This window comes from Cherax quadricarinatus, chromosome 64 (assembly GCF_038502225.1).
Source record: "Cherax quadricarinatus isolate ZL_2023a chromosome 64, ASM3850222v1, whole genome shotgun sequence".
Lineage (NCBI taxonomy): Eukaryota > Metazoa > Arthropoda > Malacostraca > Decapoda > Parastacidae > Cherax > Cherax quadricarinatus.
The window spans coordinates 6,702,498-6,718,904 of record NC_091355.1 but is presented as its reverse complement, the minus strand read 5'-3'; the positions used below and the strand labels follow the sequence as shown (position 1 = coordinate 6,718,904).

At 37.7% G+C, this 16,407-nt stretch overlaps 1 protein-coding gene across 3 annotated transcripts; it reads left to right on the top strand.

Annotated features, from left to right (window-relative positions):
* The first annotated feature begins 816 nt into the window (after positions 1-816).
* On the top strand, positions 817-15,197 carry LOC128699986 (uncharacterized). Of its 3 annotated transcripts, none has more exons than XM_053792852.2 (7): positions 817-1,132; positions 3,791-4,436; positions 4,832-4,990; positions 8,190-8,343; positions 11,326-11,430; positions 12,817-13,006; positions 14,951-15,197. In XM_053792852.2, the coding sequence occupies exons 2-7, from the start codon at positions 3,793-3,795 to the stop codon at positions 15,160-15,162; spliced, it is 1,464 nt and encodes a 487-aa protein (XP_053648827.2). In that variant the 5' UTR covers positions 817-1,132; positions 3,791-3,792; the 3' UTR covers positions 15,163-15,197. The 3 variants fall into 3 exon arrangements, with proteins under 3 accessions (XP_053648827.2, XP_053648829.2, XP_053648826.2); XM_053792854.2 differs by having other exon boundaries at positions 817-1,191; XM_053792851.2 differs by having other exon boundaries at positions 818-1,111.
* The last annotated feature ends 1,210 nt before the right edge of the window (positions 15,198-16,407 follow it).

The window sequence follows — 16,407 nt, the reverse complement described above, 5'->3', positions numbered from 1 at the left end:
TGTCGTCTCACTTCGCATCTTCATCAGCAGGCGTCGTCTTGGTCTTCATCAGCAGGTGTCCACTTGGGCTTCATCAGCAGGCGTCTGTAGGGCCCATGGTATCTTGAAGTAAAAGTGGATAACTTCCAGCAAGTGATCACTGGTGAAAACGATTCAGTGGATGCAGACAGTGAGAGTGATTACGCACTAGACTTCTGCGTCAGCCTTCGTCGGGTGTGAACGTCTCTCTCTCGCCTGAGTATCAGTGACAAATTTCCCCCGTCCTCACTGGGACGCTTGTCTTCATCTATTTTGCCCGCCGGGCACTCTACAGGAGGGGCACCTGTACATCAACTTACTTTAGCCAGCTCCATTTTTTCCGCTCTGCGGAAAATTCTTTTAGAAATTTTAGCATACATACAGAGGTACAAAAAAAAATACAGGTAAGAGCAGCATGCCAAAGCCACTTATATGCATAGCATTACGGGCTGGCTTAAAATTAACTTAAGATTAACTAAGCATTGATGAAATCAGTGATAAGACATTATTGTAAACAGATAACTATAAAGCACAAATGAGTATTACAAAGATAGGTCATATGGTTGCATGCATTGCTGTTCATTCAGTAGAATGGAGTATTCTGTTAGGTAGTGTATTTAAAAAAATAACAAAGTTAGATTGGGTCCTAGGTTTAACATTTATGTGATATAATTGTGAGTAACATTTTGGATATACAATTTATAAGGTTCAGTTATTCAGTATTTATTTGGTTTTGAGTAAGTGAACTTTGAGAAGAGACTTGAATTTATCGGTGTTTAGTGGGAAGCCGGTTACTGAACTCAGGTGTGAGTGTGGGCGTCCCTCTCTGCTGGGGCTTGGCAAGGACGTCCACCGGATCTAATTGTAAACTTCAAGTTTCTATCTCTATTTCCAAAGGAATTTTTGTTCCTTTTCTCTCATCGCCCAGCCTTGGGCAACAAATCTTCCTGGTACCATCTAGAAACCGGGTTCGATACAGCGTCTGCTGTCAGTGGCCCTGATAATCCCAACAAAGAAAAAAAAAAGAAAGTGATAACACATTAGAGTTGTTACAGTCACAGGGAGGAGAGGAAACCTCTACAGTAAATTGCTGGTGAGAAGCTCTTGATCCAAGGTATTTGACCTATCCTCTCATTCCTTGGATCGAAAATCATTGCCCATCATTCTGCTCAGGTGCTGTATGACCCCTACAGGTTCACTTCTTCCCCATGAATATGCTAAGTTGAGCAGTGCTAGTAAATAAGTAAGTTTATTTAGGTATAGGTACACATTAGTACAATTATCATACATAGTAATATACAAAGTAACCACTGTGAAAAAAACAGTGAATTTCCAAGTGCTTGGAGATTCACTATCTTTTCACAGTGGATATTTTGTATTGTGTGATATAATCTGTTTACTGTGATCTTATTGCATGATAGTAACATATGTGTAACTTACCTAGGATTGCCAAAAAGGTCAGGCAAAGTGACTTATTTCCATTGGGGTGTTGCTTTACTAGGCCCCTCAAGGAAGGTTCCTTGATGTTGGTGAGGGGCTCTTGATTTAGGGAATTGGATCTGTGCTTCAGTTCCCCGAATTAAGCCTGAATGCCTTCCACATCCCCCCCAGGCGCTGTATAATCCTCCGGGTTTAGCGCTTCCCCCTTGATTATAATAATAATAATGCTTTACTAGGACACAACTCATAAGTCTGCTAGCCTCAGTCACTTTGACTTTCTTGGGTTATCCTAGGTCATCTACACATATGCTGCTATGTTTGATAATTTATGTAACTGTATTTATGTGTACCTGTATCTGAGTAAGCTTACTTAATTACTTACTAGAGGAACAACAGCAACAGGAGTTATAAGATTTGGCCATAGGTCTCACCCAATCCAAGATTGAATCCAGTGGAAATAAGTCACATTATATAAGAACGGGAATTTTTTAGTAGGCCTGCTTGCCCATACTAGGCAGGTCCTTCTCATATCCAATGTTTCTCACTCGTATGTTTGTCTAACCATTATTTTTGAGCTTGGAACATTGTCCCACTTGCCTGCAACTCTGTTTCAAACCCAATTCTTTCCAATATCCTTTCCAAATCTGAATTTATTCAAACTGAATCCGTTGTTTTTTTAGTTTTTCTTGGTTAGATATATGTTTTCCAGCCGTACCATGAGCTGAATGTGCTAGCAATCGAGCTGTGATGCATTCTGGGAAGAGGACCAAATACCCCCAGTGGAAATATGTGAGACATACTGGCTTTATTGGGTGATCCTGTGTTACTAAGCCTTTGCATTAATAAGTTGAATAAAATATTCTCTCATACTTTGCCTTTCAAGAGAGTGTAGATTCTATGCTCGCAATTCCTTATAGAGTGAATAAATGTTGTCATTCATTCTAGGTTCTCCAATTCAATTATATCCATTCTGTAATATGGCAATGAGAACTTTGCTGAATAATCTAAATGAGGCTAACTAATGAGGTATAGTGTTGTGGAATAACCTTTGGATTCTTGTTGCTTATAAATTAGGTACTGCCATCTTGGCTTCAGATTTTTACTTAATAAAACTCTCAGGCCCTTTTCACACACTGTATGATCAAGTTCTTTATTATTCAGATTATACATACTGCTTATTTTCATTCATAAGGGTAAGGACTTACTCTTTTTTGCATTGAACCCCATTTGCCACTGTTCTTAGTCCATTTTTTAATGTCTTTAAATATTATGTGCATATGTATTAATTATTTTATGATGGGTTGGGTTAAATTCCTCTCTGTTCCCCTAAGAGATGTTTTGGTCTTCTCTTCATCCATTTGAGATCATGTTTATTTCATCTAATTTCTCTGTGGGGAGTAAAAATTCTTTGGGCTTCAAGTACAACTGAAATCTTGCATGTTTATGAGACAAAAAAAGGACACTAGCAATCCCCCCATCATGTAAAACAATTACAGGCTTTCGTTTTACACTCACTTGGCAGGACGGTAGTACCTCCCTGGGTGGTTGCTGTCTACCAACCTACTACCTTCTTATCATTATTTTATGTAACACATGTACTGTATTAAAAGTTATAGATTTGCAATTCTCTGTGCCAAGGTCTACTGTAATCTCTACATTATTTACAAGGTATCCTTGTTTACCAGAACCATGTCAGTCAAGTTATGACCTAGCTACTTTACTGTATGCCTTTTCTATCCTAGACCATCCTTAATCTTGACCAGTCTTAAGATATTGTTTTAGGGCTGTTGTATTATATTTTTAAATATGAAGTGTAAGTTTGTTGGTTAACATCCATGTATGAATTTCTTTTAAGTTCATTACTTAAGTTGTTTAGTGTGTTGGCATCAGCATGCAGGAAGACAGTTGTCATCCAGTACCTGATTGAGTGAGAAAACATGGTATTATTAATTCTTATAATGCTTAGCAAAAAAATGCGTTTAGTTATAATCAAGGAGATTTTGATATTTTAGAATATTCTACCATTTAAGGGGATGCCTTAATTGTTGTGAAAGGCTCTTATACAAGAAATTAGAGCTTCTGGTCACAGGCCGGGCTGTGGGGGCGTTGACCTGCTAAACCCTCTCCGGGTATACTCTTCTTTGGATGAAACCTAATTACTTCCCATTCTCCAGGCATTGTATAACCCCTCTGTGTGTAATCCTTCCTAATAACTATAAAAATTTTGTGTAATCCTTCCTAATAACTATAAAAATTTTGTGTACACATTAAAAACTTAGTATGTAGCAAAAAATGTATTCATGAAAATTATTACTTTCTGTGAATTTTTCAGGAATGCAGCAGAGGAGTTTATCACGTATGCACATCCTAGTGCAGAGATGGGGTCGAACCTGTGGCAGCTGTACATCATTTCGTCATGTACACAGTGATGCCAGTCCATCTACAATATATAACAAAGACAGGGAGCTTAGAACTGATAAACAATTGGATTTGATAGTACATCAGTTTCAAAATACATTTTTGAAAATCAGGGATGGGAAAAAAGGATGTGTGAGAGCTAATAAGTATAGAAACAATAAATATAACAGTAGCTTTGATAAAGAGTCACTCACTGACATAAACAAGAATGAGAACATTATTGATTGTGACTCAAATACCACTTGTAACAATAACAATACAGATTTAAGATCTCTTAATGTGTTTGCAGTGGAAAAGGAGTCAGCAAAACTTAGTGCACAAATTGAGAAAAATACATCTCTGAATAATACTAAAGGTATAGATCAGTTTGACAAAATGAACAGTAAGACATCTGAGTCATCAACCATGGGGAATAAAAGTGCTGATGTAAATTTTATGGCATTTAAGAGCAATTTAGAACAACCAAAGATACTAAGCAGCAAAGAACTCTTTCTCCTGAATGACCTTGTTAGATCTGCACAGCAAACCAAGGAACTAAAAGAGGTAGAAAATTGTGTCAGGTAAGAATGAAAAAAAAAATCATAAATCTTAGATTTATATAGTGTGGATAGCTTTATCAGTAGTATTTGCAAGAGAACATGAATATGCTCAATTCTCAAAACTTGTTTTGATCAGAATGTGGAAGTCAGTTTAGTAAAACATATTGATGATTTGATTATAATTGAATGATAATTTCTTCACACTAGCCCATATTATTTAAGATACAAATATTAAACTCTGTATATTGTGCTTACTTCAAGGGGGTGTCATTTTTGCTGGTGAAAGGCTCTTCATCCAAAGAGTGGAACAACCATATCCATCCTTGGATCAAACCTATTTCTCATTTCCCTGTTGCTGTATGCCCCCTGTGAGTTTAGTACCTCTCCAAATATGTAATAAGAATACTTTACGACAGAGAGAACATTCAGCCACCCTTTGCTGTGCTACAAAGATTATGTGCTCGGACCAGCAAGTCCAATCAAGTAGGTGTTATACACAAGTTGCAGGAGCTTGCTCAGGAGATGTACCCTGAGGAATCTGTCCAACATATGGGCTTCAAATATTACCTTGCAAGGTAAGTCAGGTTTACAACTTAATAAGAAACAGTTAGGTTCCAAAAGAAGATTTTTGAAACTAGTTTGGTCCAAATCTAGTTTCAAGGGACCAATATTTTGTTATAAACATTTGTTCCCACAGTGGGTTTCGAAGATAACTTTGCTCACATGTACCTGCTGGATGCTCAAGCCCTTCCTCTCAAAATCTCTTTCAACACTTAACCCTTTCCCTGTTGTCATCTCCCAAATTGAAAGCCCCTTCAAAAATGGAAAATTTGATGTAATACTCACAGAATTATGCAGGCATGAAGTTGGAGGTCAGAGAGTGCTTTATGCAACAGTGATTTTATCTTCTTCGAGGACCATTATAGCCAATTCCAGTGGTCAAAAATAACCCAATTACTGGCTTTTGTACTAGTATGCTTCGGTCCTATACATTGATTTCAAGAAACTGCCCATTCAGCCATCAGAACTGCGCTATTAAGTACAGCCTCTCCTCACTTAACGATGGAGTTCCATCCCTAAGACCACATCGTTCAAAGAGTGCGTCGCTAAGTGAGGAGCATACTTTAATTGTAGTGAGTTTGTGTCAACCATTTTTTATATTGTTTTAATGTCACCTTTGCACCATTTATAAAATTTTTGGTATATTTTTAAATGTTTATACAGTAGTGTACTGTACATATTGAAATAAACAGAATAGAGGAAATCAGCTCTAATATACATTATTTAGGTATGACTGTTGGTCAGAGAGCCCATCGTAAGTCCAAGGTGTTGGTAAACGAGTACGTCGCTAAGTGAGGAGAGGAGAGGCTGTACTTAGAAGTTAGTAATTTGTCCAATTTTACACTAGAGTATTTTCAGAAAATTTTAATTTAAATACAGAGCTCAAAACAAACACTGTAGGCATTCCAGCGATGGGCTGGAGTTTTGAGACACTCTGACCGCGGGTTCAATCCCGGCCGGGGTATGGTTTGTTTGCAATCGTGTCATTACGATTTTGTGAGTCATTCCAACTATTAAAGCAACCTTCCTTTTCTTCATTAATCATGTCCCCAAGCCTCTCCTATATAACACTTGCTTTTCAGTTTCAGTCCATTGTCCTGCAAAAATTTGAGGTTTTTTTCCTATTTCTTGATTAATAAACCTTAACCAAGAATTCTCATTCATGGTTTTGGCTGTTCCCATAATTGAAGCAGACATAGTAAAAACCCATAAAACAGACTGGGGTGGAAAGGGTAGGGAGCCCCTACCCTTCACTAGGAAAATTGTCAAAAAATCATCAGTTTACAATATTTTGAGGCCTACTGAAGGCTGTTAGGTAAAAGGACACAAGTGACATTTTATTGTGGCAACGTTTCGCTCTCCAAGAGCTTTGTCAAGTTTCACGTGTGTCCTTTTACTTAACAGCCTTCATTAGGCCTCAAAATATTGGAAAGTGACGATTTTTGACAATTTTCCTAGTAAAAGGACACAAGTTTCACTTGTGTCCTTTTACCTAACATATTGTCAGTAATTTTACCAACATTAATACTACTGAAGGCTACTTCTGGTCTGAAACTGACCAGAATTTTCTGTATTCTGCTAGTGTGTTTTCTAGTCTATCTGATAACACCAAGAACCTGCCAATAAAAAATGAAAAACCTCTTTAAAAAAGTATCCCAAAGTTGCCATTTTAACCGAATTGTGGTGGGAGAGGATTTTGTTTTTATACTGTGTACACCTGCCACACAAATCCATTCTCTTATGTCTAAAGCAAAAGTTGCCATGCACAGAATATTTGATGGTGTTGTGAATTATGCATAGATCTCCGCAAGTGACATTGATGTAGATCTATGTAACCGAAATCAAAAAGGCTAATGGGAGACTCTGTACACTCTTTCTGTCCACCTTAGGTTTACATCTTTCTGGTAAACTCAAGGATCCCCCACTGAAATAAGTTCCATAATTTGACACTTTATTGGGCAAGCCTAGGTTAAATTCCACATAATTGCTAAATAAAATTACATTGGACCCCTGGATATCAGCCAAATCAGATTTTGGCCGCTTTTTTGGCCGAAATTCTGTTCTGGATTTCGGCCAGCAACTCGGAAATCGGCTGTATGGGACGTGTCCGCCCGCCACACCACGTGCGTGAGTCAGTCTGGCTGTGTGTCTTGGTGAGTGAGCAACACTCTGCGCATTCATTCAAACATTTCGTTATAATCCATTGTTTTTTGTGGTTGTTTATGGAGTGTGACTGCGAAATAAGCCACCATGGGCCCAAAGAATGTTCCTAGTGCCAACCCTTTGGTCAAGAAAGTGAGAAACATGATAGAATTCAAGAAAGAAATTGTAACAAAGTACGAAAGTGGTGCACGTGTGCTCAAGCTTGCCAGGATGTATGGGAAATCCAAATCAACAATCTCACTCTGGACAGTTCTTTTGTGCGACAGGGGTGAAGTGACTTTCAAGCTGGTCTTAGTGCCAATAAAAGACAAAGAATTGAAGTATCCCCTGATAGGGACTTGATAACTGAAGTCCTTATGGAGGGAGGATTCCCCTTCCAAACAATAATCAGTCCTCCCTCTCTCCTCCTCCCTGTCTTCCATACGCCAACAAGAATCTTCAGTAAAGGTTAGTGTGATGTTAAATGTTCATTTATCCATTTCATTAGTCATTTTATTTAGTTCTCATTGTTTTGTGTATGTAAAACTATAGTTAATCTTTAAAAGAATGTATTTTTTGTTAATATTTTTTGGTGTCTGGAATGGATTAATTGTATTTACATTAATTTTTATGGGAAATATTACTTCGGTTTTTGGCCTTTTCGGATTTAGGCCGACCTTCTGGAATGGATTACGGCTGAAATCCGGGGTTCCACTGTATTGTAAAATTTTCATATTATGTGCAGTATGAAGCCTAAACAAAAGTTTATATCAATCCATCTTTTATAAAATGTTCTATCATAACAAAAATCTTCCACTCACTGAATAATGCTTCTCACTAATGTTCCATTTTTTCAATCCTTATTTTCTGTATAAATTGATCTTATACATACCATTGCCTCCAACCTTATCTTTGCAACATCAATGACAGTACCTCATACCCACTCTGTAATTATTATTATTATTGTTATTATTATTCTGTTGTATTAACCAGTGTTGTAAACATTTCAGCCTGTTTTTGAACACTTTTGCACTCTTTAAGGTGGTAGTGTAATACACTAATACTTTCCAGTGCCCTGTGTTATGCTGGAGATGTGAAAGGAAGCTTGGAGCAGCTTTCTCAGCTGTACTTCAGTCACCCTCGGGGACTGAAGAAGGTCAAGGATACTACCACTTTTGTTATTTATCATGTTCTCAGTTCCAACAATGAAGAACATGAACAACTGGTAATTACTTCATTTATTTATTGATTTGCTTACTTTTTGGGGGGGGAATGTTGCATTTTGAAGAGGTATTTGAAGGGTGATGGCCAAACACTTCTGGCAAGACAGCTGTTGAATGGTTTATAATGAATGTGTTCCTTTTTTGGGTCACACTACTTTGATGGGAAGATATCTGTGGTAAAAAAAAAAAAGTTACAGTACTGTACTATATTTTTTATTTTGTTTCTAACAGGTCTCTTATTTTTGTGTATACATAATTCTATCACTATTACTACTACTGCTATTACAGCTACTGCTGTTACTACTACTATTACTACTACCACCACCAATACTACTACAGTGGACCCCCGGTATTTGATGGCATCGGTATTCGATAAATCCGGTATTCGATGCATTATATCGCAAAAAAATTTTCCTCGGTATTCGATTGAAAACCCGGTATTCGATACGATTCGTACGAGACCTGTCCACATGTGGCCTGAACTGCCCCATGTGTGCCAGTGTTTACAAGCCAGCCAGTGTGCGCGCATCTAAGGATACATTTGGTACATTCCATATTATCCATATTATCACTGTGTTTGGTGCTTGTTTCTGCAAAATAAGTCACCATGGGCCCCAAGAAAGCTTCTAGTGCCAACCCTGTGGTAAAAAGGGTAAAAATTAGTATGGAAATTAAGAAAGATTTTGAAGGGTTTGGGGCTAAACCTGAGAAGCCTATGCCAGTTGTGGAATCCATTGTGTCTACTTCAAAAATTAAGGAAATGTGTGCACAGTGGGTTGAAGTGCAAACCTTTATGGATGAAAATCACCCTAACACAGCTATTACAATGACAATGTTGTGGCCCATTTTAGACAAATCGTAAAGGAACGGGAGGTACAGAGCTCTATGGACAGATTTGTTGTGCGACAGAGGTCCAGTGACTCTCAAGCTGGTCCTAGTGGCATTAAAAGAAGAAGGGAAGTAACCCTGGAAAAGGACTTGCTACCTCAAGTCCTAATGGAAGGGGATTCCCCTTCTAAACACTAACACCTCTCCCCTCCTCCCATCCCATCAATCATCACCAGATCTTCATTAAAGGTAAGTGTCAATTATTTTATTGTTATTGTAATTATTCTATTGCATTAAACTAATATTTCATGTAGTAAAAATTTTTTTTCATACTTTTGAGTGTCTTGCACGGATTAATTTGATTTTCATTATTTCTTATGAGGAAAATTGATTCAGTTTTCGATATTATCGGTATTCGATGAGCTCTCAGGAATGGATTAATATCGAATACCGGGGTCCACTGTACTACTATTACTACTATTTTTACTACTACTATTTTTACTACTATTTTTACTACTACTATTTTTACTACTACTATTTTTATTATTTTTTTTTTTATTATCACACTGGCCGATTCCCACCAAGGCAGGGTGGCCCGAAAAAGAAAAACTTTCACCATCATTCACTCCATCACTGTCTTGCCAGAAGGGTGCTTTACACTACAGTTTTTAAACTGCAGCATTAACACCCCTCCTTCAGAGTGCAGGCACTGTACTTCCCATCTCCAGGACTCAAGTCCGGCCTGCCGGTTTCCCTGAATCCCTTCATAAATGTTACTTTGCTCACACTCCAACAGCACGTCAAGTATTAAAAACCATTTGTCTCCATTCACTCCTATCAAACACGCTCACGCATGCCTGCTGGAAGTCCAAGCCCCTCGCACACAAAACCTCCTTTACCCCCTCCCTCCAACCTTTCCTAGGCCGACCCCTACCCCGCCTTCCTTCCACTACAGACTGATACACTCTTGAAGTCATTCTGTTTCGCTCCATTCTCTCTACATGTCCGAACCACCTCAACAACCCTTCCTCAGCCCTCTGGACAACAGTTTTGGTAATCCCGCACCTCCTCCTAACTTCCAAACTACGAATTCTCTGCATTATATTCACACCACACATTGCCCTCAGACATGACATCTCCACTGCCTCCAGCCTTCTCCTCGCTGCAACATTCATCACCCATGCTTCACACCCATATAAGAGCGTTGGTAAAACTATACTCTCATACATTCCCCTCTTTGCCTCCAAGGACAAAGTTCTTTGTGTCCACAGACTCCTAAGTGCACCACTCACCCTTTTCCCCTCATCAATTCTATGATTCACTTCATCTTTCATAGACCCATCCGCTGACACGTCCACTCCCAAATATCTGAATACATTCACCTCCTCCATACTCTCTCCCTCCAATCTGATATCCAATCTTTCATCACCTAATCTTTTTGTTATCCTCATAACCTTACTCTTTCCTGTATTCACCTTTAATTTTCTTCTTTTGCACACCCTACCAAATTCATCCACCAATCCCTGCAACTTCTCTTCAGAATCTCCCAAGAGCACAGTGTCATCAGCAAAGAGCAACTGTGACAACTCCCACTTTGTGTGTGATTCTTTATCTTTTAACTCCACCCATAACATTTTTACTACTACTATTTTTACTACTACTATTTTTACTACTACTATTTTTACTACTACTATTTTTACTACTACTATTTTTACTACTACTATTATTACTACTACTATTATTACTACTACTATTATTACTACTACTACTATTATTACTACTACTACTATTATTACTACTACTACTACTATTACTACTGATAATACTATTACTACTACTACTGTTACCACTACAGTGGTACCTTGAATTTCAAACAGCTCCCAACTCGAACAGTTATGTAAGTGTATTTTTGTAAGTGCTTTTGTAAGTGTATTTTTGGGGGTTTGAAACAGACTAATCTAATTTACATTATTCCTTTTGGGAATAAATTTGTACGGTAACGGCACTTGAACAGCCTTTTGGAATAAATTTCGCCCGATACTTGAGGTACCACTGTACTGCCGTTATTACTACTATTTCTACTACTAGTATTACTACTACTATTTTTAATGACTATTATTACTACTACTACTAATAATAATGTCATTATCTTTCAGGTTCTGAAGTTTGTTAACAATTTGGCCGAAGAGCTGGGTTGGCTAGCTCCTGCTCTCTCATTGTGGAGTATCAGTTTCTCTAGCTCACTCTACAGACTTCAGATGGCAAGTGTCACTCCTCTTTATATCTGTTATATTTAGTGTTTCTTTAAATAGAAATGAGATTTAATGTCACTTATTTTTTATGGAGGCAGTGTCTTATTTGCTTACAGTCCTTCCATAAATCCTTATACTATATCTACAAATTTTAGGATCCATGAGATATTTTTGTCAGTTTTTACCCACATAAATACAAAATGGGAGTTGACACAGTTACTTTTGCTAATGATACTTTTCTTTTGGAGGATTTTAAAGAAAAGTAGCAAAGGTTAGTGGACAACAGTGGCGTCGTAAAGGGGGGGTGCCCTGGGTGACACCATAGAGCCTCTAAAGAAGGTGACACTAATGCCCAAAAGAGTGCTGCAGCAACAAAAGAGAAAAATCCTTCGTTTCTATATAGCCTCTTATATGATTACAGAGTACAAATATGCGTATATATAGGTAGTAGGTTGGTAGACAGCAACCACCCAGGGAGGTACTACCGTCCTGCCAAGTGAGTGTAAAACGAAAGCCTGTAATTGTTTTACATGATGGTAGGATTGCTGATGTCTTTTGTCTGTCTCATAAAGGAAATTTTGTGGGGGAGGGGCTTGGACTTCCAGAAAGCATGCATGAGTGTGTAAGATGGGAGTGCATGGAGACGAATGGTTTTTGGGACCTGACGAGCTGTTGGAGTATGAGCAGGGTAATATTTTGTGAAGGGATTCAGGGAAACCGGTTATCTGGACTTGAGTCCTAGAAATGGGAAGTACATTGCCTGCACTTTAAAGGAGGGGTTTGGGACATTGGTTGTTTGGAGGGACGTCTAAGCTGTCGTATCTGAGTGCCTCTGCAAAGACAGTGATTATGTATGAGTGATGGTGAAAGTGTTGAATGATGATGAAAGTTTTTTCTTTCATCTTGGGTCACCCTGCCTCGGTGGGAAATGGCCGATGTGTTAAAAAAAAAATAAATAAATTATTATTAGATCATCTTAGATGCTACTGATGATATTGGCTGTTTGGAGTGACATCTGAACTGTCATATCTGGGTGCCTCTGCAAAGACAGTGATTATGTGTGAATGATGGTGAAAGTGTTTCATTCTTTTTTGGGTCGCCCTGCCTCAGTGGAAGAAAGTCGACGTTAAAAAAAAAGATGCTGTCGTTAATAATATATATTGATATGTTGAGCTTTGGTTCAAGTATCCATAACATTTTATATTTATAAATGACCTTAAGCCTTGTTTGAAGCTACGCTTTATGTTAAAAAAGCTTAATCTTTTTACAGATACTAGCTGTCATAATGAATGTTTCAATTGTAATACTTAAAATTTTTTCCTTCAAGAAACATCAGCATGACTGTAGTCAATAGTTGAGTTGATGTCTCTTGCTTAATTGATCTCTCTTTCCTAGATGTCTGAAGAATTGCTAGAGAAGCATCCTGGCCTTATTAAGATGCTGCAACGTAAGCTTGATGGCATGGTACAGAGGGCTACGTGGGATGGAGATACTGATCTATTGTACCGAATTTTACAACTTATGCTTCACTTTCAACTATCAAAATCCTATTCTCCTGTCACTAGCATGCTATTAAAATTGCAGTGTAAGTTTATGTTAATGGGGGTAATACTTTTTATTAGAAATTTTGTTGTTCTTTTCATTGTATAAAATATAAAATTTTAGGTAGAATAATTTAAAAGTCTTGATATTAGACATCGGTTCCAGCAGTATATAATGTATCAGACATCACTTCCAGCAGTATATAAGGTATCAGATATCACTTCCAGTAGTATATAAGGTATCAGACATCACTTCCAGCAGCATATAAGGCATTAGACATCACTTCCAGCATACCCAAAGCCTCTTTATATGCAGATCATTTTGGGCAGACTTGAGACTAACTTAAGATTAATAAGGCAATAACAAATGCAGTAATTGTACATATGGTCATTAGGTGAGTTACAGTGAATACAAGAGAATTAAATATTCTGTTAGATCATGCTATATGCCTTTAATAAGTTTGATAGAGAAGAATTACAGTTTTGATTATTAACCTAAGGTGGACACACTGGAATGATTACCATTTGAGAGGATTACAGATATTGAGAGTATACCTGGAGAGAGTTTAGGGGGCCAACGCCCCTGTGGCCTGGTCTGTAACCAGGCCTAGTAAGTATATATCGATTATAATGTTTTACCTGTGTTCATATTGAACAAATGCACATATAGTTTTTACATATGTATTTCTGATGGACTGAGATAGGTTAAGGAGATAAGGTGTTTTCTAACTGTAGTTTTAAAATTGCTAGCTGAGCCAATGGTTCGGGATATTTCTGGTAGAGTTCCGGATTTTGGGCCCTTTTATGTACATTGAGTTTTTGAAAAGATTTAGCCTGGCAAGGGGAATGTTATAGAGATTTTTTTGTCTAGTGTGTCTATGGGTCCTATTGCAATTGTCAAGAAAACACTTCAGGTCAGGCTTTATATTAAAATTGATTGTTTTGTCAATGTAGGTTGCACAGTATTATGGGTGAATGTTTTGTACAGTGAATAGGTTTAGATCTTTGAAGTGGATGGGGGGATGTGTTGTCTAGCAGTGCATTGTGTGATCATTTGCACTTCAGCTTTTTGTTGGATTATTATTGGCTTTAGGTGATTTGTCGTTGTGGAACCTCAGGCACAAATAGCATAGGTGAGGTAGGGGTAGATCAATGAATAGTATAATGTAAGTAGTGCTGTTTGTGGTACATAGTAACGTATCTTTGAGAGAATGCCAACTGTTTTAGATACTTTTTTTGTTGTGTTGGATATGGCAGTTGAATTTCAGGTTGCTGTCAAAGTATAAACCCAGGAATTTTCTATGTTTAGCAGCTAATAAGGATGTTGTTAAACATAATGTTTAGTTGGCCCTCACTTGCTCTACTCCCAAACATAATGTAAAAGGTTTCATCTATATTAAGTGTAAGTTTATTGACAGTCATCCAGGTTGCTATTTTAGTGAGCTCTTCATTAACCATAGTATTAAGTGAGGCTAGATTAGGGTGGGAGATGACAAAAGTTGTGTCATCAGGAAAGAGAATAGGCGTAAGTAGTGATACGCTTGGAAGGTCGTTGATGCATAAAAGGGAAAAGGAGGGGGCCAAGAATGCTTCCCTGTGGTGCAGCAGTATCCAGGGGTCTTGTTGAGGAGGTTGTGTCCTTGATAGAGACTTATTGCTTTCTATTAGTAAGGTACAAAATGATGTATGCAAGTGCATGGCCTCTTATACCGTAATGATCAGGCTTGAGGAATAGGATGCTGTGGTCTACTGTATCAAGAGCTTTCTTAAACTCGATAGAGAGTCCAAGTGGGTATTTGTTTTTTTTTCAAGTGCTGTGTAAAGTAGGTCTAGCATTTTTATTATTTCATCATTTGTGCTTTTGTTTCTCCTGAAGGCAAACTGGCAGGGTTGAGGATGCTTTGTGATAATTAGTAATAAGTGGATAAAGAAATTTATTTAAGACTAAAATAGGTAACACCACAAAATATTTTTACAATTTGCAACAGGTGATATGGGAAACCTAAGTGGAGCAGAAGAAACAATAAAATTTGCCCGGCACATGGATGTGCAATTGACTGCATCAGCTGTGCAGAGGTTCCTAGCCTTGCTTAACTACCACAAACGGCCAGCTCCATTGTTCCTCCTTTCTCTTAAGTACGGTCACCCTCCTGCCAAGCCTTCAGTATCTAAACCACCTAAGTATACTTATAAATTTTAGTAATAAAAATTTAGTAATAAAATTTATTCCATGAATGTATTTTCTTCTTGCGCCCTCATTAGTTCATTTTGAATATTGATGAAGAATACGCATATGTAATCAGCATATGCAGTTCAGACCATGTTCAGCTAGATTATACAAATATTAGTGACCTATATTGCTTTAGTACTGTTTTGTGAATATACAGTGGAACCTCTGTTTTCGTTTTTAATTCGTTCCAGAGTGATGAAAACCAAATTCGATGAAAACTAAAGCAATATTTCCCATAAGAAATAATGTAAATCCAATTAATCCATTCCAGACACCCAAAAATATTAGCAAAAAATACATTTTATAGAGAATAACTATAGTGTTGCAGCTCTTCAGTGGTCAGCTCTTCCTTGTGGTCATCCACCAACTCTTCCACATCCTGGACACTCACATCCAACCTCATGGACTTCCCCCAAAGCCACAATAGATTCCACAACAGGCATAGGGTTGTCAAGTTTACACTAACTTATATTTAGTTAGTAATAGAACTAAGAACTAAAACACAAAAAGTAAAATACATAAACAGTACATTCATTACTTACCTTAAAATATTTGTAGTCTTAATGTAGGGCGAGAGGTCAGTAGTACTTATTTGTAGGAAGTCAGGCGTAGGTAGCCGGTAGATGTAGGTATGTAGTCCGGCTGGGCTACATACCTACACCTACCCACATAGCTACATGATATTTAATGCAGCCCAGAGCCATATTATTACCATCGACATACCATGTTCACTGAGTTTAATCGTTTCTAACAACTACCTCTAGATGTCATCATAAACAAAGGGAGTTATGAATAATTCATGCCGAGAATTTTAAACAAGTGTTGTGTTAAGAGGGGTGACTAGGCCAATGCAGATTCATACACGTTTTCTCTGATGCTGAACCAGAGAAAATACAGTGGACCCCCGGTATTCGATATTAATCCGTTCCTGAGAGCTCATCGAATACCGATAATATCGAAAACCGAATCAATTTTCCTCATAAGAAATAATGGAAATCAAATTAATCCGTGCAAGACACCCAAAAGTATGAAAAAAAAATTTTACTACATGAAATATTAAGTTTAATGTAATAGAATGATTACAATAACAGTAAAATAATTGACACTTTAATGAAGATCTGGTGATGATTGATGGGATGGGAGGAGGGGAGAGGTGTTAGTGTTTAGAAGGGGAATCCCCTTCCATTAGGACTTGAGGTAGCAAGTCCTTTTCTG